Genomic DNA, 27,818 nt, shown 5'->3' with positions numbered 1-27,818 from the left:
GCGAGGCGGGGCCACGGTCAACCCCGCCCCCTCCGGCCCCGCCCCGCCAGCGCGGGCTCCTCTCATTGATCCACCGGCCTGTCCGTCAGCCCCGGACCCCACCCCTCAAGCTAGGCTGAGCTGTGCCTACGTCGGCCTCGACTCCCGGGGGCTGGAGGAGTTACCTTTGGAGCCCGAAAGGAGGAAGGAAGCAAAATATCAACAACGCCGAGGCGGCTCGGGCGCTCGGCCCCGGTCCCCCTTGCCCGCCCCGCGCCTGCCCGCCCCCGCGCCCACGGCGGGGGCCCAGGCCCCCCGGCGCCGCCCAGGGCCCGCGCGGACGCCGGCCTCGCTTGTTATTCCCCCCGCCCGGAGCTGCGGGTGCCCGGTGTTGAAGATCCCCGGACCGGCGACGAAGGCCACCCCTCCCAGCAGTGACACCCCCTTCCCCCAGCGGGGCCGGTGAGTGGGGAAAATAACGCGCCTGCCGCTTTAAGAGGCCCCCTCCCCCACCCGTCCTAGGGCTGGGGTGGAGGGTGGTCCGTACCGTCCCCGGGAGGGGTGGGTCGGGGTGGCTCCGGGGGGGAGGAACTCGGGGAGCGGGCTGCTTCCACGCGGCTTCGTGGGGAGACTGCGTGGGGGCTGCGTGTTTGTGCGGAGGGCCCGGCTGGGGACAAGTGCAGGGGGCCCTATTCCCCTGTGTGTCGGGGTCGGGGTCGCGCCGGTGTCCGGGCGTCCGGGGGGGACGGCGGCTTGCGAGCGGGCCGCGGAGGGGCGCTACCCTCAGAGGGGGTCTCCGGTGACAGCCGGGAGCGACTGACATTTTAACAGCCGGCCCTCCCTCCCTCTCCCTCCTCGCGCCGCCTGTTCACTCCTCCTTGGCCCGAAATGGTGCAGAAGGGGGCCTGGGAGGGCGGCGGGAGGGTGGGGGCGGGGGGGAGCCGCAGCTGTTTGGGAAGCGGGGGAGGGAGGGGGGACGTTGTTCAGATGACACCGGGGTGGTGGGTTGGGGTGTGTGAGTGTGTGTGTGTCCGGCCCGGGATGGCCCGGCGCCTGTGCGCTTGGGACGTACAGTCACCGCGGAGGTGGGCGCGCTCGACCCTTGCTGGGGATCTCCCACCCCATCCCAAGACCCCCGAGCTAGTTTGTCAGCAGCCCCGTTTGGAGAAACCCTGGCCAGAAGTTTGCAGCTGTTCAACATCTGGGCAAGAGTTCTCCAGTCCCTCTTTCCACCAATGGCAGGCTGAACTGGCCTGGGAGTGGGGGTCGAGGGAGTGTTTGGGGGGCTTTTGGGGAGGCACCGTCAAGGAGACTAAGATGCATCTTGAGTATTGGCCCCCTAGCAGCTCTCTGTGGTCAGGTTGGGGTCTCAGGGGGAGGGGGGAAGGGGCCCTGTCCTTAGTGATTCCAGCTGACAGCCATCCGACAGCTCTCCAGGCGTGGAGGGGAGGGTTCCGGGGTGTGGGTCACTTGGAACCACTGTTGAGATTATCCCAGGTTTGTCCTTCTGAGTGGGAGGTTCTCTGTACCTCCCCTTCCAGGGTGCATTCATTGTTGGTGGGTTGGGGGAGGGTACAATGGGTGGATCCTCTTCCCCCCTTTCCTGTGGCCAGTCCCCCTTTTGAGGTCTCCTTGTTGGCCCAGTTTCTTTGGTTTGGGGGGTGGTCCTCCCTCCCCCTCCTTCATCCCTTTAGTGGGTCTCCTAGGTAGTTCAGGGGCCAGCCTGGACTATGGGAAGTTTGCCGTCTGGGGCGGTGACCTTGGGCCGCTCTGGCCTCGAGATAGGAGGGGAGCCCAGGCCAGCCTGAGATTGGGTGTTTTGAAGTTAAGGAGCTGTCCACCTCCCACTCCTCTTCAACCCCACAATGGGGAAGTCTTGGTAGCCAAGGAGAGCATTGAAAAGGCACATGTCAGTGTTCACAGATGTCCAGCCCGCCTGTGGCCGCTGGGTCACACCCGCCCCAGCACTGAGCCTGGCTGTCCCAGCTCCCACGGCCTGCCTGGGAATGAATTTCCTTCCTGTGGTTTCCCAGTGTGTTGGGCAGGAGATGGGGGTGGGGTGGGATCAGTGTGAGGGTGGCTGAGGACCCGTTTATGTGGGGTAGTTGGGGGACACTAGAACTTATGTAGGCCTCTTTCTCAGTTGGCCCAGCACGGGCATTTGGACCCTAGGGTCTCAGTGGTTATATTCTCTTTGTTGTATCTTCCTCACCCTCAACATCTGTGTGTATATGCATGTGTGTGCAGGTACAGTCATAAGTGAGGGGTCTCTGGTTTCTCTGGGAGAAGGAAGATTTTTCACTCACACTCCTTTAGGGACCAGAGAGGTGGAGCTTTTTACCTGAAATCACATAGCAGATCTGTGTCAGGGCTTTAGTGTAAGTGCCACTCTTTCAGGCATGGCTTCACCTTCGGGAGAGGCCATAAGAGGGAAGACAAAATCCTTGTTCTGGGAACCCCTGGTCACAGGAGAGCAGCAGGACCCAGTCCAAGAGCATCATCACCCCTGTGTTGGGGGATGGGCATGAGAGGTTGGGCTAGAGCTTCTGTCTCCTGTACCCACTTCCTGGAACAGAGTGATGGAGGACTTGGAAGGGTGGCTGTGACCTACTGCCCACTGTCAACCCCACTCTATACCTGCTGTTCCTGGGCTGGGGGCGCCTGGGCTTCCCAGCTCTGCCCCTCTTGGCTCTGGGCTCTTCTGACAGACAGGGAGATATGATAGTCTTTCTGGCTGCTGTTATATAATCTTTCTCCAGCAGGGTGGTGGTGGTTTTTTGTTTTGTTTTGTTTTGTTTTTTGTTTTTTTTTTGTTGGTTTTTTTTTAAATCTTCCCTGGTCTTTCTTGGGAGGTGTGATGGGGGAGAAAGTGGAGTGTAAAGTCCCCTGGGGTGGGGGTCTGGAGTACCAGTAGAAGGAGGCTGGAGGAGGCCCCCAGCTCCTTCCGGGCACCTGGAAGGGGAGGCCTTAGGTTACAGCCTCATTGATTAGGACCAAGCCCCTCCCAGCCTCCTCCTCTTACCCTCCCTGGGAAGGTCCCTGCCATGGGCATCCCTAGCTCTTGCGCCCCCAGAGAGGCCTGGCCTACCGCTCATCTTTTGCTAACCTCCCCTGGCCACCTGAGTAGTCTGTCCTCCCTGGCTGGCTCCGGGTGCAGAATCTCAGTGCTCACCCTGGCCTAGGGTGGGCGGGCCCCATGTTGGACACTTCATCACCCACTTCTCTGCCTGGGTGGGAGCAAGAGGAGTTGGGACAGACGGATGGGTCCAGCATTTTCCCTGGTTGCATTTGGAGCCAGGTCCCCAGCTTCTCTGACCTTCCAGTCCAGAAGGTGGTGGCCTTGCTGGAGAAGAGGAGTTGGTGGGGGTGGGGAATAGAGGCCTGGCCTTGGGGCACACATCCAACTGGGGTTCCTTTGGCTTCCATGGTGCCTGTGAGTTGTCAGGGGTTGGACTCTGGGTGATGTGGCACTGTGATGGGGGGCTCTCTTCACCCCGTGGGACCATGGCAGGGACTCTCTGAGGCCACCTGGTTTAAGGCAATTATCTTGCTTTTTACAGGGAAGGAGGAGGTGGTGCAGGAGCCCGCATAGCCTCAGCATCACTATAATTGCTGGTGGCTTTTATGAGCCAGTCATGGGGCCGGAGTCCGGCCAACCGTCTGTCCTTCTGTCCCAGTTTGGTGACTTACTCATGGTGAGAGTGTGTGAGGCACCCATAGTTCTATGTGGGAAGCTGGACACCTTGCTGTGCTGTGCTCGATGTTACCCAGCCTATCCAGTGCTGCACAGGCCAAATGGGGTGCAGACTCCAGGCAGCACTCGCCGGTGGAGCTGGATGAGGAGAGAGGTGGCTCTGACTTGGCCTAGGAAAGACCAGGATCTCGAAGTGCTCTCTTCTCTAGCTGCTCTCAGTAGCTCTGCTTTCTGAGAGGTCTCGAACACTGGCCTGGGGCCGGGATATTTTCTCTTCGTCTCCTTGCCTGAGACTGAGGAAAGTTTGTCATGGAGCCTTCGGGCCCTTTGCTCTCCGCTGAGAGGCACTGGGTGGGGGTCCCATACTCAGGTGCACCTGGCAGATCCCCAGCATTTAGTGGCACCCATGCATGAAGGTGTGCAAGCACAGACACATGGGTGTGTAGAGTAGCTGCCACCCCGAGGGGGGTGAGGAGGACTAGTGAATGGGAAGATGATGAAGGGATTGGATGGTGGGTATGGGTGGGGGAGCAGGGGTGAGGAGGCAGAGGCCTGCAAGAATCTGGAAGAGGAAAAGCTGACAGGAGCAGGAGGGATTGAGGTTAGACCATAGATGGGCAGCCCTAGAGCATGGCTTGCTCCTTGAGGAGCCCTGGCTGACTCCTGTCACTGCCCCTGCAACACCCCTAGTGCCCCTACCCGTGGCCCTGGCCCACACCTCTGCCCCCGCCTCAAACCAAATGCCCTGGGGTAAGTCAGCTTTCCAGGTGGACAGGATTCAACACTAGCCTGATGGTGGTCAGAGCACCCGGGAGTCCTGGTGATGTGCGCTGGTCCCTGTCTCCTACCCATCCACTCTGCTGAGCAAGGCTACCCTGATGTAGCAAGGTTGCCGCTGAGCCCTCAGGCATCCTGGGGTAGATCCTGGCCTGGGGGGAGGGTCCCCAAGGCCCTTTGCATCTGATTTTTCCTTTTCCTGAGGCTTCTTGGGAGCCTAACCATGCTTCGGCTGGCCCTGTCCTGGGGCTCAGAGACCTGAGGATGTGCTCACTGACTGCACAGGACCCCAATAGTCTTCGCAGGAGCAGAGGCTCTTTATGCCTGCTGTGTGAGCTCTCTTTCTGCTCCTGTAGGCTGGAAGGGGAGGAGCTTGTCCAGAGCTTGGCCTGCTGCTGGCCACACCCAGGCGGGACCATATTTACTCATTTAAACTCACCCTCCCAGGAGGCTCTGGGCTCTAGGCCTGGTCACTGACCTTGGCTTGGTGCCTCTGGCTGGGTGCTCTGGCCACTCCCCGGGGAGCTGGGCAGACCAGGGAAGCGTATAGAAAAGGAGATGTTTTTGCCCTCTGGTCAAGGGACCTTCACTGTCGGCAGTGCCCCATTCGCTCTTATTTTGGAGACCTGAAACTAAACCTTTTCGGATCCCTGGGAACTGGAGGAGGAAGCTTCCTTCCGTTCCTTGTGTCCATGTGTACCAGGCTCTGTGCCGGGCATGGTAACACAGGAAGACTCATGTTTCTTTGAATAGCTGTTTTTTATAATTGGGGAACCCAGTTAGAGATTTAAGTGACTTGCTTAGGGGGCACCTGCTCCAGCCCCTTGCCTCCATGTCATGTGAGCCAACTGGAGTGAGAAGACTTCACAGGCCCTCTTCCCCTGTTGGGAGGTCTTAGGGGCTTTGTCTTACCCTGCAGGAGGCCCAGGGAGACCCAAAGGAAGGAGGGGAAGAGGAGGATGGAAAGGATGCATTACTGGAAGGGTGAACCTGTAACATTCCCTGGCCACGGGCAGAGGATGAGGCTTGGTGGCAAGCTGAGGAAGATAGTGCTTTGGTATCCTAAGAAAGTACGGTCCCCTGATTGCTACGGGAGAGAGCCCCAGGAAAGAGACCGAATGACACCTGCTAGTACCCACTGGGGCTGGGTTATGAGAGGTGAGGTGGGAAGATGGGCCAAAGGAGCTCAGGCTGGTCTGAAGGCAAGAGACGTGGCTACAGGAGCCTGCCAGGTCCAGGAGTTTGGGACTCTGCCCTGGAAGAAGTTGCTAGAACTCCCAGGGGGAGGGAGCCCAAGCATGTGGTGAGCCCACCTCTGCCACTCATTGCTGGTGACCGTGGGCATGACTTGACTTCCGTGTCTCTGAAAGAGCCACCTCACCTGGGAAAGGAAGGAGGATCAGTGGGGCAATGGGCGGTCCTCGAGAGCAGGTGCTGGGAAGTGCCTGCCTCCTTCCTTCTAGACCCCAGCTCCAGCCTGACCCAGGACTTACTGGCTCAGGCAGCCACCCAGGAGATGGGTGGGGGCAGGCAGTGTCCCAGTGGGGACTTGGTGTGTGGGAGCCGCCTGAGAGGGTCCTGTGGGGGCCTCGGGCCTGGGGCTCAGTCTGACACTGAGATGGGCTGGGGACAGCGAGCCCAGCTCTGCCTTCCCTCCCTGGCCAGCTATCTCCCTGTCTCAGAGCCTTGCCTCCACCTCCACCTCCCCATGAGTCTGAGCAGATCCCCTGGCTGCTTACTTCCTTATTCCTCATGATTTCCCTGCCCCACCTCCGCCAGCAAATGCTTGGGGTTGAGGGTTGGGAGGATAAGGAATAAGAGAGAGCTCATCCCCAAACCTCAGGAGAAAATATTCACTGGGGGTGGGTGGAGAGGGGAGGGGTCTGCCTCATTTCTGGAATCTTCCCGCTCCAGGCTCTGTTGGATCAAGTAATGTCTAGGCAAGGGGATAGGGCAGGTGACCTCAGACCTAGCATTTTTCCCTTTAGAGCATGCGTGTGTTCTGTGTCTGGGGAGGGACAGTGGTTGGGGGTGGCCCGGCAGGAAGCTGAGCCCAAAACGGGGGCTTTAGGCCTTCCCAGTCACATGTCTCCTTGACCTTTGAGCCCCTTTGCTCCAGCCCCCACAGCTGCTTGCTTCCATGCGGACTGCCCTGTGAAACCCCCCCACACACACACACCGCAGGCCCATGGGGCCCAGATTGACTGGGTGGAGACAGGTGTCCTGGCTCAGCTGTTCCCTCTGGTTGCTCCCACCTGTCAGCCCAGGGGGTGAGGGGTGAGGGGCAGACTGGCAGGAAAGAGTAGGAACCCCTTGGCCCTCTCACCTGCTCCCTGGTTATAGAGTGTAGCAGAAGGATTGAGAGTAGACAACAGGCAGGACTTCCCCACTCAGAGGAGGAATGGCGCCAGGTCACAGGCAGAGAAAGCTGGTTGATCGCCAGGGGTCCTAGCTGGCAAGCCCCAGGGTCTATGTGGGGTATGTTCACAAAAGGGACGGGTGTGACTTGAATTCTGGGGCAAGTATTTGTGTAGCTGTGTGAAGGAACCCCCCCCCACACCCACCTGGGCCCCCTCCATCTGGCTGGGCATCTTAGCCTCACCTGGCACCTTTCCTGAAAGCAGCGAGCTAATCCTGTAAGAGCTGCCTGGCTGGCTGCCTCAGCAGGCCCACGCAGCCGCACTGCCCGCCCTCTCCTGCCAGGGGCTTAGAGGACTGTCCTTTCAGTCAGGAAGAGACCCAGCCACCGCCACAGCGGCCCCTTTAAATCCTCGGGGGCTCCCTGAGGTCATGGTGTCTCTAGGAGGATTTACTTTCTCTGATTGGATTGGCCTCCTTTGGGCCTGGTCTGGGATTGTAGGTGGACCCTCACATCCTGAGCCCCCACCTCCCGTTGGTCAGGATGGGTGCTTCCTTGTCTCCTCTCTCCTTGCCCTCCTATTCTAGCAGTCAGGGCCCAGACCCCGTCACCTTCCTCAGCCAGAGCTGCCCTGCCCCTGCTCTGTGGCCGGGAAGGAAGGAGCCGCCCGCTGCCCTGAAAGACAGTACCCTTCTGACACTGTCTCCACATTTTCCTTTTCCGCCTGCTCTTCCTTCAGTCAGGGGTCCACACTCCATAGTTACCCCACGCCCTCATTTCCATGGGAAGTTCCTCCTCTGATCTAACCATCAGCCCACGGGCTTGCAATGGCAGGCAGCCCAGACACAGCACTAGTGGCATTATGCTCACCCAACGGCTCTCAGGCTGACCCGCCCCCACGGCCCCAGCTGCCACTTTCACTTCTGTCTCCTGAGACCCCAGAGGGAAGTTGGGTGGGGAGGTGGAAGGTGACACACTTAACCGTCCCAACCGCTTCAGATGGCCAGGGGCCCCTGGCCACCACTTGCATCTAGATGACCGAAATGGGTTTAGGCTGCCCTGGAAGGACTGGCCGCAGTGGGAGGGATGGAGGTTAGGTAGCAGGAGGGACTTCCCAGGATAGCAGAGCACTTGGGTAGGCTGGGGTTGGAAGCGCCACTGCTAGAACTGGGCAAGCAGAGGTCAGTTTGCCCGGCCTCCTCAAGGCGGGCCAAGGACCGGTTGTCTCCCGGTGCCCGTTGGGTGGAGCGTCATGCAGGGGCCTCCGTGTTCCCCTGGACATTACCAGCTGCCCATACCTGTTTGGGTGACTTCTAACAGCAGATTTGAGCCCCTGAGATGATTTTGAGGCCAAACATGCAGCCCTGGAAGCCCCTCTACAGCTTAGCTTCTGTCTTGTCTACTGAACTAGGCTGTCTCCTCTCAGTTGGAGGGTGGGTGGGAAGTGGATTTTATTTTATTTATTTTATTTATTTTATTTTATTTTATTTTTTGAAGTGGATTTTAGAAATGAGGGTAGAAGTGGAAGTAAAGGACAGGCAGCCCATCCTCCCAGCGTGGGCACCAGAGTGGGGTGGGGTGTTTGTCCCAGGGAGCCCCCAGGCAGCCGTGAATCCTGTTGTGTCCCACTGCTGCAGTGCATGTCCCCATCCTGTGGTCACACCCGACCCAGCTTGGAGGGGGGATAAGAGCAGAGGGCCACACTGGACCGAGCTTAGTGCCAACGGGGTTGTTGGCAGTTCAAGAAGGCTTCTGGAGGAGGTGCCAGGAGCTCCATCCTAGGTGCCTAGGTGTGTTGGGCGGGGACGGCCCAGTTTCTGGAATGGGAGGTTGAGCCTGATGGGATAAGGTCAGAGACACCATGCAAATCCTTATGCAAATGAGTGGTAGTGAGTCATTATGGATCAGTCTGTTGGATAGAGCATGAAGCAAGGCTCAGGCTTGGGTTCTGGAACTGGCCCCACTAATGACCATGATTGTGACCCTGGGGCCAGTCATTACTTAGTAAGCAGAAGCAGGACCCCAAGCCCTGGGTCTGATCAGCAATCCAGGTGTGTTTGGAGGTTGGGGGGGCTGAATCTCTGCAGGCAGGGCCCTAATGTGCCCCACCTGGCACCCTCCCTGGCTGGCCATGCGCCTCTGTGACCCCTCTGCCATCTGTCATGAGGGTTACAGTTCAGAAAGTACCTTCCCCTTTATCAGCCCCATCCCTCTACTGCTCTGACCTCCACACTCTCCTTCCCCCTAAGCTGGAGGACCCTGGACCCAACCAGGCCGTCTCTTCTATTACCTCCCCGTGGAGTAACCCACTCCTCACCTCCCTTCCTTTCAGGCTCTTGAAAGAGCACAGGAACCAAATGTCCTGGCTGGAAGGGCACCTTGTCCCCTCCCTCCACCCACCCACCCATTGTACTGACCAGTGGGGTAAAACTTGGAGGGGACAATGACTTATTGCAGGTCACGCAGTGATTTGTGTGGCATCTAGAAACCCTGCCTGAAGACCCCATGCTTTCCTGGGCTGTTCATCGTCCAACCACACCCAGCCCTTTCCGGCTAGGATTCAGTATATTACTCCCAGACTTTTCCTGAGATCAGGGTCCGTGGCTCCAGGAACTTGTGCGGATCTGGGGAGGAGGGTGGCTCCTAAGAGCTACCAGGGGAAGGCCAGAGCCTGAGGGGGGGCTGGCCGCTGCCTCTGGAGGGCGCTGGACACTCTAATGGCTGCTGCAGCAAGGATGGGAGCCAGACTACAGGAAGGACAAGCAGGGGCAGGGGAGTGGTGGAGGAGGCTCCAGAGACAGACCCTCACTGGAGAGGCAGCTCCTGGGCCAAGAACAGGGTGACCCCATCCCAGGAGGTTTGCCCTGGCGGGAACCCCACCCTGTCCCGCCTGAGGTGGGACGAGGGAGAGGTGTCCAGTGGAAGCTGTGAGGAGGGTGCTTGGTGAGCTGGCCGCACCGGGTGCTCCTCTGGCAGGTCCTTCTCTGTCCCTTCAGCCTGGGGCTGCAGTGCCTGTCTCCGCTTGCCTTCCTCAGGCACTCAGGACCTGAGACCACCCCTGCCCAGGTCCAGCTTTCCTGGACTGGTTCTCCCCCTCCCCCTAGCCCGCCAGCCCGCCCCCAGGTCCCTGTCAGTGAGTTAAAATTAGCTCAGTGCCCAGGCTAAAAATAGCCCCTGCCCAACCCTGAGGCTGCTGGGCTGGGGGAGGGGAGTTCCCGAGGGAGGGGAAGATGGTGGGAACCAGGGGTTTGGGAAGGGAGCCTGCCAAACCGAACTTTGGGGGTAGGGGGTTGGGGATGGGGACAGGGATTGCCTGGACCTTTGAGAGCAGACTCTGGAGCTCTGGGTTGAATGGAGCCCTGGGCTGGGGGAGGGGGATGGAATGGAAGAGGGTGGGGGCTGCGCGGCAGGGGAGAACTGGGCTGGGCAGGCTGGTAGGGGATGGGGGCACTAGCCCTGCTTCTCATGACTTCAGGGTTTGCGGAGGCAGGCTCCCTGCGTATACCCTAGGGGCTGTGAACCCCGGCACCCTCTGTCTGCACATGTGGTACAGGGCTGTCACTGGGTTTACCTTCCCACCTCATCTTCCACAGTGCACCTCAGTGTGTCTCTGCTTCCAGGCAAGAGGCCGCACTCTGAGAGAGTGGCCAGGAGGGCTGTGAGCCCTGCGCTGGGGTGGGAATGGAGATGGCACTCAGGAGACCGTCCTCGCTGGGTCTGGGTCGAGTCCTCTTGGCCCAAGGGCCTCCTGGCCCTGCTCACTCCCTCGGTGGACTTGCCCTCCCCTGGTCTGTCTGTTGGCTGGACTGCAGGTGTTCAGAGGGCAGGCCTTGCGTGCCTTCCAGTTGTGCTCGTGCATGCCCAGCCCAGCATCTGGGCACAGGTCTCAGAGTCCTGTTTCCCATGGGGCTCAGGGTCTTGCCCTCTCTGCTCTGGCCCTCTGCTCCTCCATCTCTGTCTCCGCCTCTTGCACACGGCCTTCCTCTCGGCCTCTCTGCCTCTCTTGCGCATCTGTGTGTCCGTCCCCCTCTACCACCCTCCTCTGTGTCTGCCTCACCCACGCCTCCTCCCTCGTTAGTGAGCAGGCTGCTTGAGGCCGCCTGAGTGTGGGGGTGACAGGTGGATTGGATTGTCACCCCCTCCCCCAGCGCCTGCTGCTTATTTCATGCCCTGCAGCCCAGCCAAGGGGAAGGGATGACAGCTGTCTCCAGCGCCTGCTGCCTTCCCCTGCAGTCCACAGGCTGCAGCCTAGAGCAGCCCAGGAGGAAGGGATGGAGGGCCTGCCTAATGAGAGCTGCCTTTCTCACTGTGCAGAGAACAGGGTAGAAGCCCAGCGCTCTGTGATGGGAGGCTGCTCACTCAGCCTCTCTGGGCCCTGGCTCCATTTTGACTGGCCATGGTGTGGCAGCTCTGGAAGCAGATGCCTTCTGGTTCCGTGAGCCCCTGAGATTAGGGCAGCAGATGTGGGGCCATGAGGAGGTGGGAGAGAGGAGCTGGAGGCTAGCTATTGGAAGACACTTCTGGGCTCCCCAGGAAGGGTAGCCCTGCCGCAGCAGCTGCAGCTCCTGGAGGCTGCCCTGACCACCCCTCCCACCCCCCACCAGCACTCGCCCCACTGGCCCCAGGCCACCCTCACACAGGAACTGAGATAGCATCATTCTGAAACCCGAGAATGGTTTGAATATTGCTCAGGTACCAAGAGGTGTTAAACTGGGGGAGGCAGGGGCCTGTGTTTCCTCCCATGCCCCCTCCAGCCTAAGACCCCTTTTAGGGTACGTTTTGCATATTGTTTGCAGTTCATTTGCATGTCGATCCCCCCCCCCCCCCCCCGTGGGTTCCTATTGGGTATGGATCCCAGTTTAGACAAATGGCTGGCTTGGACGAATGGCTGGCCTCTGGGTCCCTCTGGATTTCCCACCACCTCTGGTTCCCTCAGCCCCTCCTCCTCAGTCAGAGATACTGTCGAAGGAGCCTCCTGCCCCACGTCCTCTCTGTTCTTCATTTGCTGGGGGCTTCTCTGCCACCACCAAAACTGGCCTGCCACCTACGCCGCCCTGCCACCTACAGAAGGTGGGTCTGTGCCTGGCTCCCTTGGACTCAGCCCAGCCGCCTCCTCCCCCCCCTCTGCTTTTTGGGTCTCTATTCCCAACCCCAGGAGGCCCACCCTGCCCAACTCTGACCTGCCAGCGCTGCCTTAAGTGAGAGAAGCAGAAGCAGAAGCAGAAGCAGCTGGAGCCTTCCAGGGGCTACTTTTGGTGACACAGATGCCGCCAGCCCAAGGAGTCCTAGCTGTGGCCTGAGGTCAGGTGGGCCCGGGAGCCACCGGAGCTGAAAAGCCATCCTGCAATCCCCTGTCTCCATGGCATCTTGCTAAGCCCCCTCAAGCCCTGGGCTCCGGGAGAGACAACTAAAAGCCAGGTCTGGGAGGGCTTCCCAGAGGAAGAAAAGAAGCAGGGGTGCAGGCCAGGGAAGAGGTGCACATCTGGAGAGCAGGTGCCCAGGCCTCTGGCTCCTGGCAGAGGGTCAGGTAATTAGACAGAGGGCTAATTAAGGCAGTCCAGTTGTTCACTAGGCTCTTCCTAATTGAGTAGGAGGGAAGTGGGACAGGATGGGCCTTCATAGCTTGTATAGGGTCAGTATAGGGTTCTCTGTGCCCACCCCCCCCCACCCCCACCCCTCCAGGCCCCAGCCTCCCTTCTTCCAAAGTCAGCAATGAGTTCATGTTCTCGCCCCAGGGCTCTTGGAGACTGTAGCAATGTAGAGTGGATAGATAGTTAGAAGGAGAAAGAGATTATTACAGACTCAGCCTGCTCCGTAGGAGGGCTTCTAGCTAGATAGGAGAAAGGACTGCCCAAGGCAGGGGCATCTCGTCCTCTGGCAGTGTTGGCACGGAGGTAGGAGTAGCAGTGGGCAGCCCTGGAAATGTGGCATTAGGAAAGTGCTTGGGGCTACCCTGGCAGAGGCTGGGGATATGGGGCCTGGTCTTTTCATCCCCGACTCCCCTCTGGTCAGAGGATGCTTGGGGGTCTCTGTGGCTTCCCTGTCTCCTCAGCCCTGATCCCTCTGGCATCCCAGCTCCCCCAGCATGAAGCGGGGGTGGGGGGGTGGTGTAGGAGATCAGCCAGGGAGCTGGTTGCCAGGCGACAGTTGCCTAAGCAACCCCATCCTCTCCATCTCCATGTGCTCAGGGCTGCTCCATAGAAGACTTCAGAGTCTCACCCTCTGCACCAGCCAGCCTGAGGATGGGAAGGATTGAGGCCTGTCCTGAAGGGGCAGGCATGCTTGGAGGGTAGAAGGTGTCTGGAGTCCAAGTTCAAGGGCAGAGTGAGAGGATGCAGGTCCTGCAGCAGGACTGACCGGAGTTAGACCACAAGACGGACTTCTCACAGGGTCGCATCAGGAAACCAGTCCCTTCCTGGAGCAGACAGTTCCCGAGGTCCTCCTTGCAGAGGGTGGAATGGCAGAAAGGGCAGATGTGGAGCCTGCCCTCGTGAAGCTCCGGCTCCTTGGGAGCCAGGCATCAGGTAGAAGGGCGGAGTTGTAACTAATGTGCTGTGGTGGTAAGTGTGAGAAGGGAAAGGACAGGGTACCCTGAGAACCAAAGGAATGAGGGCAGACTGCAGGATGACTTTGCGGAGGATCATGGGAGCACAGAAAGGGTTCTTATCCCCACTTGGAGGAAGGGAGAGAATTGGCCTGAAGCTGATAGAGGCCACATCTCAGCAAGGATTTGCTTCTGCACAAAAGGCGGTGAGTGGAAGACAGGAAAATGGGTGATGGAAGGAAGGTGAATGCTCTGAACACAGGAGCACGGCCATGACAGCTTTAAGTGGTCCCTACCAGGGCTTTCAAGGCCAGGCCAGAGAATCTCACTGAAATAGCTGTCCTCTCAGTCCCGTCCTCTGCGTGCCCTCTCCACCCTCCCTGCCAAGCCCAGACCACCTGGCTCTGAAAAACACAGCTTTAGAGTTGCACTGAGAGGCCGGGAAGCTGACGTCCTTGGGCTGGGGCCTTTGAAGTGGGGCTTGGCCGAGATGGGACCACAGGCAAGGGATGGGGTGACTTCAGGGCCACCTGGGCTATGTCGGGTGTTGTGAGAGGGGCCAGTAGGAGGCCCAGGGCCCAGGGAGATGTCAAGGACAAGGAAGAGGCTCTCAGGAGAGGGGGTGGAGGATCCCTCTAGGCATGAGGGAGTGGCATTTCCTGAATGCCTTGGGACAGAGCAGAAACTCTTTCCAGCTGAGCTAGGGAGAGCCTGAGGGACAGGCCTGGTGATGGGATAGGGTGGGAAGGGGTATTCCTGGCTCCTCCGAAGTCCATGGACTCCCCTCCTCATCTCTGGCTCCCCTCTCCCTGCCCTCTGTGGCTGGGATGCCAAGGCCAAACTTCAGCGTCTATGTGGTACTTGGGGGGCTGTGATTGAGTGAGGCTGGAAAGGCTCCAGGAAAACTCAGCAGCCCCTGGACGTGGGGGCTGGGGAGGGGTCCCTAAGCACAGGTGTGCCTGTCACCTTGACCCAAGTTGGGGGTAGTGAAAACCCACCTCCCTGGACTCTGCGGCAGGGTCTCTGCCTGGAGCTCTGTGGAAGAGAATCTCTGGAGGGGTGGGTTTTCTTCCTAAGACCCAACCAGAGCCGCCTTAGAAAGTGTGGGCCTCCTGCTCTCTGGCCCTCTCCATCTTCTCCAGAAGTCTTCACATCTGATTCTCTTGGGTTCCCAGAGCTGATGGGGCCCTGGGGTCATTGTATGATTCCATCCCACCTGGGGTCCTTCCAGTTCCTGAGGGCTCACCCGGCCTGTTTGGGTGCTGCCCACACCTGAGAGTGGGCACCTTTCCTGGGTCAGGCTGGGCCTCTGTCCCCACGTGCCCTCTTCTCTTGGAGTTGTAGAGTGCAGAGGCACTGCTTCCCCACTTGGCTGCAGAATTGGGGTTCTTCATGTGGGGGCCACTATTGGTCTCTGGGTTCTTGATATGGGGGCCCCTCTGCCTGGCACCTGCCTCCACCTGGCTGTCAGCAGCCTCCTCGGTGCACTCCAGCAGCCCTATACTGTCTCCAAGCTTCAAGATGAACAAGGTTGGGAACCTAGACTCAACTCTGATCCTAGACACAGCATGTTACTCCGGAGCAGCAGGCAGCGAACTATGGACCTAGGGGCCCTGGGCCTGTTGTTACAGATCTGGGTTTATTGGTACTCCACCACCCTCGTTTGCTTTCCTGCCGCAGAGGCAGCCAGGTGGTTGTACGGAGCCGTGTGACCTACAGGGCCTGAAATAGTCATTTCTACCCCTTTTCCAAAAAAGTTTGCAGACTCTGCTCTGGAGGGGTGGTTTGTTTATTTTAAGCAGCATTACTGTCTCTCCAAATGAAACTTTTAGGTCAAGGCCCATTGTGTAAAACAGAAGAATGTGGAGCAGCCCTGTGGGAAGGGAGACAGGGGCTCTGCAGCCCCACCCCCACTCTTGGACCCCAGGCTCCAGGGCTCTGAGCTGCTCTAGTGTGTTCTTGAGCTGTGCACTACTTCAGCAGGTGCTGTCCCCGACAGAGCTGGGGCCGGGGACCATCCCAGGCCAGAGTAGCAGCTGGCAAACCCAGATGTCTCTATTCAAGGCAGGTTCTGGGGATGAAAGGGCATGAGGCATTCTCCAGGACCCAGAGCCTTGGAAGCCAGCTCCAATCTAGAACCCGAGAGCAGCACAGTTGTTGCAGAAAGAGCCTGGACCCGAGGCCCTGGGTGTGAGCTTGTACCTGGCCAAGGCATGCGACTACCTCGGGGAGTCCCGGTGTTGAGGATGGGGCTGGACATCGCCAGCCTTTCCGGGGGGTGCTGTGAGCCTGTGTGCTGGTGGTTGCTGGGCTCACAGTCCTCTCATGACCCTCCTCTCCCAGGACGCTGTACAGAAGGTATCCTGCAGACCATGAACTGAGCCCTGGTCCCAGGCCGTTCATGAGCACAGTGTAAGGTGTGCCGAGACCTGCCACCCAGCGATCCCCTCCCCTCCCTAGCACTGAGGATCCCCGGAGAAGATGGGGAGGAAAAAGATTCAGATTCAGCGAATCACTGATGAGCGGAACCGACAGGTGAGGTGGTCTTGGAGGCACATAGAATGGGTGAGAGCAGGAAGCTGGCCTCTGCCTCCACTCCTTCCTGCCAGTCCAAGAGGGCTGCCAGGAGGAGGGGACCTCTGGAGGCTATTGCGGAAGGGGAAGGACTGAGTTGGGAGGAGAGGAGCCCCCACATCCCTGCAGTTCTTGGAACCCTGTGTCCCAGAACTCTAAGGCTCATGTGCTGCTGTAGGCAGGTGGACCTGTGCGTCCCCCCGCCCCTTCCCACCCAGGAACCATACAGGAGCCTCAGGCCAGGCCTGGGCACGCCCCCTTCCCCAAGAATTCTCCACCTCTTCCTATCCTAGGGGAGGATGTAGGAAGCCCTTCCATTCTCCTTCCCTGCTCTCTTCACGGCCCCCAGCTCAGCAGTATGTTCTGTCCATCCAGACCCTCTCTCTTCAGTGAGGCGGCTCCAGGCCACGTCTTGGCCATACATGGGCAGAGAGGAGCTGGCCAGTCCCCCCCCACCCCCGGGCCAGCGCACCACCCCTCACCCCCAGGTAGGCTGTGACTGAGCCAGACCTTGCCGCCCTTTCCCCCACTTGCAGGTGACATTCACCAAGCGCAAGTTTGGGCTGATGAAGAAGGCGTATGAGCTGAGCGTGCTCTGTGATTGTGAGATTGCGCTCATCATCTTCAACCACTCCAACAAGCTGTTTCAGTACGCCAGCACCGACATGGACAAGGTCCTGCTCAAGTACACAGAGTACAACGAGCCACATGAGAGCCGCACCAACGCCGACATCATTGAGGTGGGCCCATGTCCCTGCGCCCCTTGCCCCGTCCACACCCACCTCTACTCCCATGAGCCAGGGCCCAGGAGGTGGGTGGGGGTTGCCCACCTGGCCCACTGCCACTCAAGCCCTCTGCATCTGCTCGTGCTGGTCAGGCTGGCCAGACGTCCCTCTGCTCTATCTCCTCTGTGGCTCGCTCTCGCTGTCTTTTTCTCTCCTTGTCCATCCTTGGTCTGCTTCTGCATCTGACTCTTCTGTCTCTGTCTCCCTCTGTTTCCATCTCTCCTGCTCAATCTTTGTCCATTTGTGGGTCCCTGGGATTCAATTTCCTGTTTCAGAAAGAGCCAGCATTGCAAGCTTTTGAAGGACGTGGGCTTTGGAAGCCAGCGATGGCCTTTATTGACTACATGGCCTGGGGCCAGTGGGTCAGCCTCCCTGGGCCTTGGTACTCACCTCTGCGACACGGGCCCAGCAAGAGCTCTGGAGGGTGTGGTGGAACTGGAATGAGACAGTTCTTGCTTCTCACATGAGGGTGTTTGTGCTTTCAGGGAACAGAGCTTCTGCCAATGAGGCAGGTGCCTGGGAAGCCACAGGCTTGCCTTCCTGGACAGGGACTGGAACTCCCAAGATTTGGAGAAAGTTACCTTGGTTTTATGATAGAGGAACAGCTTTACTCTAGACTAGGATATAAACCGTACATTCGTTAGTCACTTTAAAGACGAAACAAGTCTCTATGAAGATGTTTTGAGCATGAAGAGGGCAGTTTTGGGGTCACTCTGCCTCGGCGTGAACACATGGGAGAAGCCCTGGCCCCTGGGCAAGGACATCATAGGGGTGTCGCATAGCAGGAGCTCGATGAACCTGGCTTCCTCTCCCTCTGCCTCCCTCTCTCCTTCTCTCCCCCTCTCCCTGTGAGCCAAACCCAGGGACCAAATGGGCAACAGCAGGCCCTGACTGCCTTCCCCCTTGAGCTTCCAGAGGCTGGTCAGGCAGAGGCTGGCCCCCCAGGGTCCCTCCCCACCTGTCACCTGAGGAGCAGGGCTCTGCCTCTCACGTTCTGTGTATTCCGCATTGCCTGCTATGTGTAGTGGGCCCTGGGGCCCGAGGCCCCGCCCAGCACACCTTCACAGGGTGCCCCAGAGTGGGGAGGGGTGGTCAGGAAATGCTGGGGACCCAGAGGAAGGGAGGTGGGGGCAAAGTGGGAAGGCCCCAGGGTCAGGCAGGGGTGAGCTCCGGGGAGGCTGGCTGGTGGGGTGGGGGCCTCACCTGTGGACAGATGGGCTGAAGGCTGGCTGACGCCTTGGCGTGGTTGCAGACGCTGAGGAAGAAGGGCTTCAACGGCTGTGACAGCCCCGAGCCTGACGGGGAGGACTCACTGGAGCAGAGCCCCCTGCTGGAAGACAAGTATCGGCGCGCCAGCGAGGAGCTGGACGGGCTCTTCCGGCGCTATGGGGTGAGCCCCACTCACCTGTCTCCTTCGGCCCCTCCCGGCCCCCCCAGGCGCTGCACAAGAAGCACAGGGAGTGTGAGAGCCCTGAGGTGGACGAGGTGTTTGCCCTGACCCCCCAGACGGAGGAGAAGTATAAAAAGATAGACGAGGAGTTTGATAAAATGATGCAGAGTTATAGACTGGCCGTGAGTAGTCGCATGGAGCAGTCCCCTGTGGTGCATGGTGTGGCTTTGCGCCGGCCCCCGACTGCCCCTGATGGACATGCTGCTCCAAGCCATGCCAGGGCTGTCGGTGACCACCGAGACTCCGCTGGCCTTGGTCACAGAACACCCGTGACCTTTGCGGAGGCTCCCTTGGGACAGAGCATCAGCCTGGAGAGTGTCCCGGTCTCCCGCAGGGTGTGTGTAGTTGACGTGAGAACTTTAGGTGACGAGAGTAGGGGCCATGTTCATTGTACAGGTCACCTCTGGGCAGAGTGCCCATTGGCATACTGTGACACCCCTGGCCTGAGATGCTCAGGAGTGTTTTAGGGAAGGCAGTGAGGTGCACGGTTGAGAGAGTGCAGGTGCCACGGGTGCTGACCCTCAATGCAGGCCCTTCCCAGCTGTGTGGGTGCATTTGGGTCTGTACTCAGGCCCTCTAACCTGCTCCCTGTGTGTCCTGCCTGGCTGAGGACTAACCTGCCTCCGCTGGGGCCTCTGGGTGTCCCTGGTCCTGTCTGCAGTAAGCAGAGCCCATTCTTGTTCTCTGGGCCACACCTCGGTCCCAGAGTGCTCCCTCCAGTGTACTCCGCCCCAACCCCAGAAGGTCCAGGGCAGAGACCTTGAGCTGCTAGCCCTCGGACACATAGTCCAGAAACAAGAAGAAAACTTGCCTGCCCTCTCAGGCAAAGTGGATCCAGGGTAAGGGGCCCCCTGGCCTGACCCCTCCTCTCCATTTCCTGTCTAGTCAGCCGTGCCAGCCCCCAACTTTGCCATGCCTGTCACGGTGCCTGTGTCCAACCAGAGCTCACTGCAGTTCAGCAATCCCAGCGGCTCTCTGGTCACCCCTTCCTTGGTGACGTCATCCCTCACGGACCCACGGCTCCTGTCCCCCCAGCAGCCAGCGCTGCAGAGGAACAGCGTGTCCCCAGGCCTGCCACAGCGGCCAGCCAGCGCAGGTGAGGTGGGGATGAGGGGTGCTGGGGGCCTTGGGGTTCCACTGCTGGCAGTGAGTGTCACCCAACACAGCATCCTGTGGCTCATGTGGCTCCTGAGGGAAGGGACCGGGCTCCTTCTGCTGTGCGGTCCCTGAGCCCGGCTGGAAGGGCTGTCCTGGCAGCTCACCGTGGTTTTGTTTGTTCCCAGGGGCCATGCTGGGGGGAGACCTCAACAGTGCTAATGGAGCCTGCCCCAGCCCTGTCGGTGAGTGCGGCTGCCCACCTGCCTGCTCAGGCAGGCCCAGGGACCCAAGGGACCCCAATTTGACCGGAGGAAGGTTCCAGGGTCCGAATTGGATGTCGAGCCTGAGGTCGTCTGAAGCACTGATGGGTGTGGGTGATCATCAGATGCAGGCTCAGGGAATTCTGGGCAAACTGGAAGAATGGACCAATGTTTCTAGTTGGGGGAGAAGATGCAAGTCTTCTCTGATGAGTGGGGGCACCTGGGTGGGATTTGAGGGGGCGAGTGTGTGGTTTGCCAACTCGCTCCCACGCAGACCCCTGGCCGCCAACAGCCTCCTGCCCTGTGCTGTTGTCCGGCGGGTGACTATGACTTCGAATGTCACCATTGACGTCACTCTGACATTCCTGCCATTCCTGGAGTGATCCGGGAATTGGGATGAAGGCGGCCCGCACTTCCAGGGTAACAGTGTGCTCTCAGGGGATGGAACAAGGTGACACTTGTGTCTGTGGTCGTCCCTACTTCTCTGGGCTTAGAACCCCCAGCCGAGCTCCTGGCAACATGTAATAGCTCCTTGGTAGTGATTGTGTACTGGGGTTGGGAAGTAGAGGGGATGGTGACTGCCCTTTCCTCTCCAAGGAAAGGGCTGGAGAAGGGCCTTCAGGCTTCAGGACGTGGCATTACTTCAGGTCCTCAGGCCCAGTATGTGGAGTGTGGGTGGGAGCCCTGGCCTGGCCTCTGGCCACCTGTGTTGCCCTGGACAAGTCATTGCGCCTCCACAAACCAGGCCTTGAGTTTGCTGTTTTGTGAGCAGGGCTAATCAATGGCCTGTCTGCCTTGCGCAGTTAGCATTAAGGATTAAATGAGATAATATGCACGTGAGAGCCATGTGTAGATTGTGGAGTGTGGAGCAGACGCACAGGTGGTGATTACGCTTGTTGTCACCTGTCTAATTGTGGTGGTGGCCGTGTGATCAGTGCCCCATTACCAGTGACAACACCACCACCAGCGTGTGGCTCATCTTCCCCAGAGCCGTGAGCATCCTGTCACATGCTCATCCCCAATCACAGCACCCCGTCTCCTGGCCGGTGTGCCTCGGGGGCTGGGGTCCTTGCAGAGGCCTGGGTCTCTGTGAGCCAGTTGGGCCAGGTCATGGGATCAGAAGGTGCTGGACTTCTGGCATGTGAGGCCAAAAGGAGGGAAGCAGGTGGGGCTAAGCCACTGTGGCTTCCTGTCCTTCCTGCAGCCGTGGCGCTCCTACTGCAGGGTGATGAACCCATAATTCCATAGTAAGGGGGCTTCTCCCCTTCTCCCAGGACAGGGCAGGTTTAGGGGAGGACTGCAGAGCTCAGCATCCCCTGTGAGCCTGTGCGTGGAGTTCTCTCACACGGGCCAGGGGCTGGGTCCATGTCTCTCCTTTTACCCGCATCTCTTCCTCTCAGGGAATGGCTACGTCAGTGCCCGGGCATCCCCCAGTCTCCTCCCCGTGGCCAATGGCAACAGTCTAAACAAGGGCATCCCTGCCAAGTCTCCACCCCCACCTACCCACAGCGCCCAGCTTGGAGCCCCCAGCCGCAAGCCTGACCTGAGGGTCATCACCTCCCAGGGAGGAAAGGGGTTGATGCATCACTTGGTGAGTGGCTGTGTGCACCAGGTGGCAGGGGCTGGGGGATGGAAGAAAGCCAGCATCCAGCAGGAGACATGCAGGTTAGCCAGCAGTGGGACTGTCTGAGGGAGACTGGAAGGGCTGCTCACAGGGGCAGTAGGAAGGGACGGGAGAGAAGGTTCTTGCTGAAGAGGACAATGGCAGGGATTTGAGGCTTGGATTGTGAAGGTTTCCCAACTGGTGGGCTTTGGGACGTGGCATTTTCTGGAGTCCTCCTTGGCTGGACAGCCATTCTGCTCCAATGCAGAGAGGTAGATGGGGTGGCTGTGGGGACAGGGGTGTGAGGGGAGGGCAGAGCTCGCAGACTGAACTGCCCCTTGGTTTTATTTCTGCTCCCAGACTGAGGACCATTTAGATCTGGTAAGTGAGGCCCTAAGATGTGTGCAGTGGCTTCATACTCTGGGTCTGCTGTGGCTCTGCACCCCTGCATGAGTGTCCCTGCGTTCCTGCCCTCTCCCTTGTGGGTGTGCTGTGGTGTGTGTGTGTGTGTGTGTGTGTGTGTGGTTATTTGCCAGGAGTCCTGCTCAGTGCCTAGCAGGGTACAGCAGTGAATGGGGCAGGGATCGGGGTCAGACACATGTGTTCATACCTGTGTGTGCGTGGGTGTCTGTACTACGCGATGCTGTGTTCATGCAGACACCCCTTCTCTGGTATGTGCATGTGCGCGCACACAAGGGGAGTGGGCTAGCCCCAGGGATGCACCCCGGGTTGCCTGCCTTAGGAGGGCTGGGCCCCACGTGGCCTCTGACTCCGTCCCGGGACAGGGACCTCCTTAGGAAGGTTGCCCGCTGGACCGTGACAGCCATCTCCCCCAGGCGGCTGAGGCCCAGGGCAAGGCCCGAGTTGGCTGTGGTGGGGGCTCCCCATCTCCTCCCCGCCTCCCCATGTCAGTCCTGCATGCATACCACCTCACATGCACTCAGGCACATGCAGCCATGCATGCACCTCAGACTCACCCTCAGCCAGGAGCAGGGTGGGAGCTCCTCCCTCCCCAACTCCCTCACAGAGGCCAGAGAGGCTGGAAAAGGCAGGCGGGCTTTGGCGGCCAACACAGCGGCAGTTTCGGCCCCGGCATGGAGCTGGAATAAACAAGTGACTCAGCGGCAGATGGAGCCGACAGCCCTACACACGTGTGTGCGCACACGCAGGCACACGCCACGCCAGGCCCCGCGTTCCCCACACAGATGCCACAGTGCTCTGGCAGGGCATGTATGGCCGTGTGATGGGTGGGGAAGACAGCTGGGCCTGCTCTGCAAGGCCCCAGGGCCGATGCGCCTCTGCACGTGTGCATGCTTCCCTCTGTGGTCTCAGCCTCTCTGTGAATGCACCAGCATACATGTGTGTCTGCAGGGGCCTCCGTGCTCAGGCGTCCACCCAGGCCTTGGGGGGCAGGGGCCCCAGGTTGGTCTTGGGACAGAGGGCCAGGGTAAAGCAGCCCACCCTTCTGCCACCTGGTGACAGACCCTTTCTTCTTGCAGAACAATGCCCAGCGCCTTGGGGCCTCCCAGTCTACCCACTCACTCACCACGCCAGTGGTTTCCGTGGCAACACCAAGTTTACTCAGCCAGGGCCTCCCCTTCTCTTCCATGCCCACTGCCTACAACACAGGTGAGTGCTCGAGCCAGGGGAGCCAGCCCCTGCCTGTCCGTCAACTGACCGTCCATCTATCCATCAACTGACCGTCTGTGTAGTTGCGTGCACCTTGGCCTTGGGGCGAGGGCGGAACCAGAGGGGAATAGGAGATGTTTTCTGTTGCCTGGGGGGGGTGCTCCAGTCTGAGGAAGGCATTCGATTTAGGGGAGCCCCCACCTCATTAAGGTTGCCAGATTCAGGCAGATGGAAACAGGATGCCCACTGAAATTTGAATTTCAAATAAAACAACGAATAATCTTTTAGGATACCTATGCGTCAAAATCATTCTGCTAAAATGTTAAAGAATTATTCATTATTTGGTCTGAAATTCAAATTAATAACTGGGTATCCTCATTTTTAATATAGGACCTAATGGAGAAAGGAGTCCCTGCCCTTAGGGAGCCTCCCATCTGAGGAGAAGCCAGGCCAGAGGTGGGCTGAGTGGATGATTCAGGATGCTCAGGGTGGGGGACTGGGAAGGGGGCATGGTTGGTCCGCAGGGCTTCCTGGAAGAAAAGGAAATAAGGGAGAGAAGACAGGTGGAGGCCAGAGAGAGGAAGCCCAGCAAGAAGTGTTACTCGGTCTCCCAGGAAAGCCAAGAGGGAGCTCTCTGCAAAGGGAGGAAGGGGAGGGCCTCTCCCCCTGGGCGCTCCCTGATGGGGTGATGGGGCAGGGAGGGGGGCACTGATGAACCTCGGGCAGAGCGGTGAAGGTGGAGAGCCGCTTGGAGACAGGGGAGAGGTCTAGGGATAAAGAATTCGGACAGGACACCCAGTGCCCAGGCCATCCTGGGTCCCCGGGGTTGACTGGCCTATATCACCCACTGTCCTCTCCCAGGAGCAGTCTGTGAGGCTCTCGGCCATCCTGGCTTGCACTCCACATTGTTGGGTCAGGAAAGACTTCCCCATGAGGAAATGCCATGGCACATCATGTTGGAGCATTTGTTTCCTCCTGCCAAGACCTCAGCCACCTGCAGATTCCCTCACCTGTGATGGCTCATGCTATGGCTGTTTTGTGAGGAGCTCAGACTAGACCAAAAAGCCCCTAAACTTCTCCCACTTGCCCAAGCCCCTGTTCCAGGCACCTGTGCAAATCCCCCCCAAATCCTGTCTCTTTCCCATGGGTCAAAAATCTAGAAGCCAGGCCAAGACATTGGGCAGCCCCTTGGGGCAGGTGTGAGCTGGAGCCACCCAGCCACGTATGTCTGAGTCCAGGTTCTCTCAGCCAACTGTGTAGTTAATCCCTGCACATTCCTGTCCTCACGCCTGCTGCCATCCTCAGGTGGCAGTGCCCCTGGGGGCCATACTCCTCATCTGGAAGAGTTGTGGGTGTGCAGAAGATCTCTGAGGCTCCCTGAGGGCAGCACAGACTACTTTTCAGGAGCCATTATTTTGTTTTTTGTTTTTTTTTTTTTTAAGATTTTATTTATTCACAAGAGACACAGAGAGAGACAGAGGCAGAGGGAGAAGCAGGCTCCCTGTGGGGAGCTCAATGTGGGACTCAACCCCAGGACCCCAGGATCACGACCTGAACCAAAGGCAGACGCTCAACCACTGAGCTACCCTGGTGTCCCAGGAGCCATTGTTTCTGGGAATCCCTAAACGTGGTGGTAGTTTCCTGCCATTTTCTCCGGGCCTCGCAGGCTCTTGAAGCTGGAGGGGAGGCTAGCGCATATCCGTGAAGCCCAAAGAGGTGCCTGGCAAGACCAGATTTTAGACTATTTGTCAATCTGGTGTGAAAGCAGATTCTGACCCTGGGCCTGCCCTTAGGGCCCTGCTGGGAAGTATGGGCTTCCTCACATCCTTCCAGAAGCCAGGGGCTCTGGTTCCTCTTGCTGCTGGAGCCCAGCAGCCACCTCTGTTTTGACAGTGGGTGTTTTCAGGTGAAAACATACCCTCCATATGTAAACAAAACCCCAGTGAACACGCTGGTCGTCGTCCTTGGCCCCTGCTCAAGTTCTGGCTGAGGGCGATCTGGCTCTGATGATGTCCCTGGTAAGGGACAGGCCTGGCCCCTTGTTGACACTGGCTGCAGAGGTCTGGCCTGGTTGCTGCCAGGAGGCCTGTGGGAGAGCAGTGGAGCCCCCGTCACCCTGTCATGGGCAAGGTTGTGCAGTCTCCCAGGGTGGGTGTCCTCCTTGTCTATAAAATGAGTGTGGGAAGTAGTGGAGCCTTGGGGCTCCTTTATGTCCTTGCTCTACTTTTTAAGTGTGAGCATCTCAAAGCTGCTAGCTAACAGTGTTATAAGACCAGAAGCGAGCAGTCACCATCTCCAGGTGGGAGCACAGGTCAGCAAGGAGCGGGGGTCTTGCCTCAGCTGGGAGCCAAGGCTCCCCACACATGAGCTGCAGTTGCCTCGTTTGTGAATAACAGCAGCAGGCCACTCTTCGGAATGCCTCCTGTGTGCCAGACAGTGTTGTGCGCACTCACGACGGCTGCAGGGCCCATAGGTAGAGAGCAGGTCACTTGCCCCAGATCATGGGGCCTCAGGGAGGCAATCAGGATGCCTGACCGCCTCACTCTTGCCCTTCACCTTCTTGTTCTGCTGCTCAGTGGTGCTGTCTTCCTGCATAAAGATGGGGCCATGGCCCATGACCCCTTGAGTAAGAGCACGGTGGTGTGGCAGGGGCACCACGTGGAGTATGCCTGTGTGCCCCCACAGTGCCACCACCCTGGGCTTCTTGGGGGGATCTTTACTAAACTGTCACAGACAGGCACCAGCAGGGAACACTTCACGCAGTGTCAGCCATGCAAACATCAGGTTTTTCAGACAGAAATGGTAGAAAGTGAGGAGTACCCCCTGACGAGGAATGTGTCAGAAGCCTGGCCGGGTGTGCTGAGAGCAGGTTCCCCTCGCCACCCCTCTACCCCGCAGGGCCCCAGGGCCAGAGGTGTGTCCTCTGGGTTGATGTGCGCACAATGGCTCAAACCCTTGCCACTCCTCCTCTTACATGTTGACAGTCCCAAGATCTGGCCATGGCCGTGGGTGGAAGGGTGGTGACAGTGTGCTTCAATGCGCCAGTCCCCTGGCATCCTCACTACCCCTCTGTCTCTGAAAGGTTCCTGAAGACTTGGCAGTTGAAGAAACGACCATTAGACGTATGTTAGACCTTCTGGACTTCTTTCCCCTTCTGTTTTTGAGTTGACATTCTGAGAATGCTACCTATACCTGGAAAAAAGAGTGAACAGTGTTTTAAAAAACCATCCCTCTATCCTGCTGAGAACGGCACCTGCCGCTTCCTTAGCTGCAGTCCCTGCTGGGGGGCCTGCTGAGTGCTTCCCTCCTCTCCCCCCACCCCTGCAGATTACCAGCTGAGCAGCGCTGAGCTCTCCTCCCTCCCAACCTTCAGCTCCCCTGGGGGGCTGTCGCTAGGCGGTGTCACCGCCTGGCCACAGCCTGCGCAGCAGCCACAGCCGCCCCAGCCCCAGCCGCCCCAGCCGCCCCAGCCGCCGCAGCAGCCACCCCAGCCTCCCCAGCCACCGCAGCAGCAGCAGCAGCAGCCGCCCCAGCCACAGCCCCACTTGGTCCCCGTGTCTCTCAGCAGCCTGATGTGAGTCCTGGGGCGCTGGGGGGATGGGGGTGGGGAGAGGCAGAGGTGAGGGCAGTAAGAGTAGGCTCCTCGCTCGGTGGGGCTGGGGGCTGGAGTGCTCTGTCACCCACTGGGACCACAGGATATGGGACACTGAGCGCAGCCTGGAGATCCCTGCCCCCGGAGCTCCTCCCCAGCCAGCCAGGAGCACCAGGATGCCAGTCACCCCGGACAGAAAGAACTAACGTGGCTCTTTTTCTTCTTTCCCCTCTTCCGGCACTTGGTCCCTCTCCTGGACTCTTCTCTGTGTGCTTGTCCCTGCCTGCCCCTTCCCCCCCCCCCCGTCCCCCCCGCCCGGCCCCTCTGTGTCCTGCACCTACCCTGCTCCATCCTCGTGCCCAGCCCGGGCAGCCCTCTGCCCCACGTGGGGGCCGCCCTCACGGTCACCACCCATCCCCACATCAGCATCAAGTCGGAGCCGGTGTCACCCAGCCGGGAGCGGAGCCCTGCACCGCCCCCGCCAGCCGTGTTCCCGGCCACCCGCCCGGAGCCCGGAGATGGCCTCAGCAGCCCTGCCAGCAGCTCCTATGAGACCGGGGACCGGGACGACGGACGGGGGGACTTCGGGCCCACGCTGGGCCTGCTGCGTCCAGCCCCGGAGCCTGAGGCTGAGGGCCCCGCGGTGAAGAGGATGCGGCTCGACACCTGGGTACTGTAGTGCCACCCCTCCCGCCTGCCAGTGTCTGCTGCACCCCGGGACTGCCCCCACCCCATGCCCCCACCCGGGAGGCCTCCTGACTGCCTCTGCCCCACCGCAGGCCCGTCTGCCCTTCAGGCACCCTCAGAGCTGGCCTGCCCTCAGGGTCCTGGCCCTGTGGGGAGAGGGAAACAGGGGGCGCCTAGCTGGCGGCCGGGGCCCTGACACCCCGTTCTCCATCTCTCTCCTCTCTCCGCAGACATTAAAGTGACGATTCCCACTCCCCTCCTCTCAGCCTCCCTGACGAAGAGTTGACAATCTCACCGCCCACCCCTCCCCACCCTGGGCTCCTCCCGCTCGACCCCCACTTCCTTTTGTGCTCCATGTCCTGTTGACGGTTACATTTGTGTATAATTATTATTATTATATTATTATTATTATTATATTTTTTTTAATTTGAATTCTGGCTTTGGAGAGGGGGATGTTCCCATCCCTCTTTTTGCACCCCCTACCATTTTACTGGCTGGGGGGGCTGTTTTTTGCGGGAAGGGGGGGACACTTTGCACGTTGTACACATATGCTGCAGGAGGGGGTGGGGAGCCCTATAGGCCTTTGGGACAGGACAGGTGTCGAGCCCTGCATGCGGAGCCCTCCCACCCCATCCCCCAGATAGAGGGAAATAACCAAAAAACCTACCAAACAACAAAACCCCTTAGACTGAAACCCCAATAGACTGAAACCCCAAAGTCGGCTTGATGGGTGGGTTTGTGTTTTGGGGGGAAGTGAGGCACAGCTTCTGAAAAGGATCTCTGCTTC

General features: G+C 59.2%; 1 protein-coding gene across 4 annotated transcripts; it reads left to right on the top strand.

Moving 5' to 3' along the window:
* The first annotated feature begins 137 nt into the window (after positions 1-137).
* Positions 138-27,442, top strand: MEF2D (myocyte enhancer factor 2D). Of its 4 annotated transcripts, none has more exons than XM_041753478.1 (12): positions 138-441; positions 15,697-15,888; positions 16,464-16,667; positions 18,150-18,284; positions 19,048-19,258; positions 19,446-19,502; positions 20,921-21,111; positions 21,484-21,504; positions 22,623-22,752; positions 26,080-26,326; positions 26,708-27,014; positions 27,262-27,442. In XM_041753478.1, the coding sequence occupies exons 2-12, from the start codon at positions 15,835-15,837 to the stop codon at positions 27,271-27,273; spliced, it is 1,569 nt and encodes a 522-aa protein (XP_041609412.1). In that variant the 5' UTR covers positions 138-441; positions 15,697-15,834; the 3' UTR covers positions 27,274-27,442. The 4 variants fall into 4 exon arrangements, with proteins under 4 accessions (XP_041609412.1, XP_041609426.1, XP_041609404.1 ...); XM_041753470.1 differs by lacking the exon at positions 18,150-18,284 and adding an exon at positions 17,965-18,102 and having other exon boundaries at positions 141-441; XM_041753492.1 differs by lacking the exon at positions 21,484-21,504.
* The last annotated feature ends 376 nt before the right edge of the window (positions 27,443-27,818 follow it).

Source organism: Vulpes lagopus, chromosome 1 (assembly GCF_018345385.1).
Source record: "Vulpes lagopus strain Blue_001 chromosome 1, ASM1834538v1, whole genome shotgun sequence".
Classification (NCBI taxonomy): Eukaryota; Metazoa; Chordata; class Mammalia; order Carnivora; family Canidae; genus Vulpes; species Vulpes lagopus.
This window is presented reverse-complemented; position numbering and strand designations above follow the sequence as displayed.

What these genes read in the sequence shown, in the direction of transcription:
- MEF2D (XM_041753470.1), top strand. Translation starts at nt 15,835, where the DNA reads ATGGGGAGGAAAAAGATTCAGATTCAGCGAATCACTGATGAGCGGAAC. An exon ending in CTGAGGACCATTTAGATCTG is followed by an intron (nt 21,505 to 22,622) that starts GTAAGTGAGGCC and finishes TTCTTCTTGCAG; the next exon opens with AACAATGCCCAGCGCCTTGG. An exon ending in GTGTCTCTCAGCAGCCTGAT is followed by an intron (nt 26,327 to 26,707) that starts GTGAGTCCTGGG and finishes CCTCGTGCCCAG; the next exon opens with CCCGGGCAGCCCTCTGCCCC.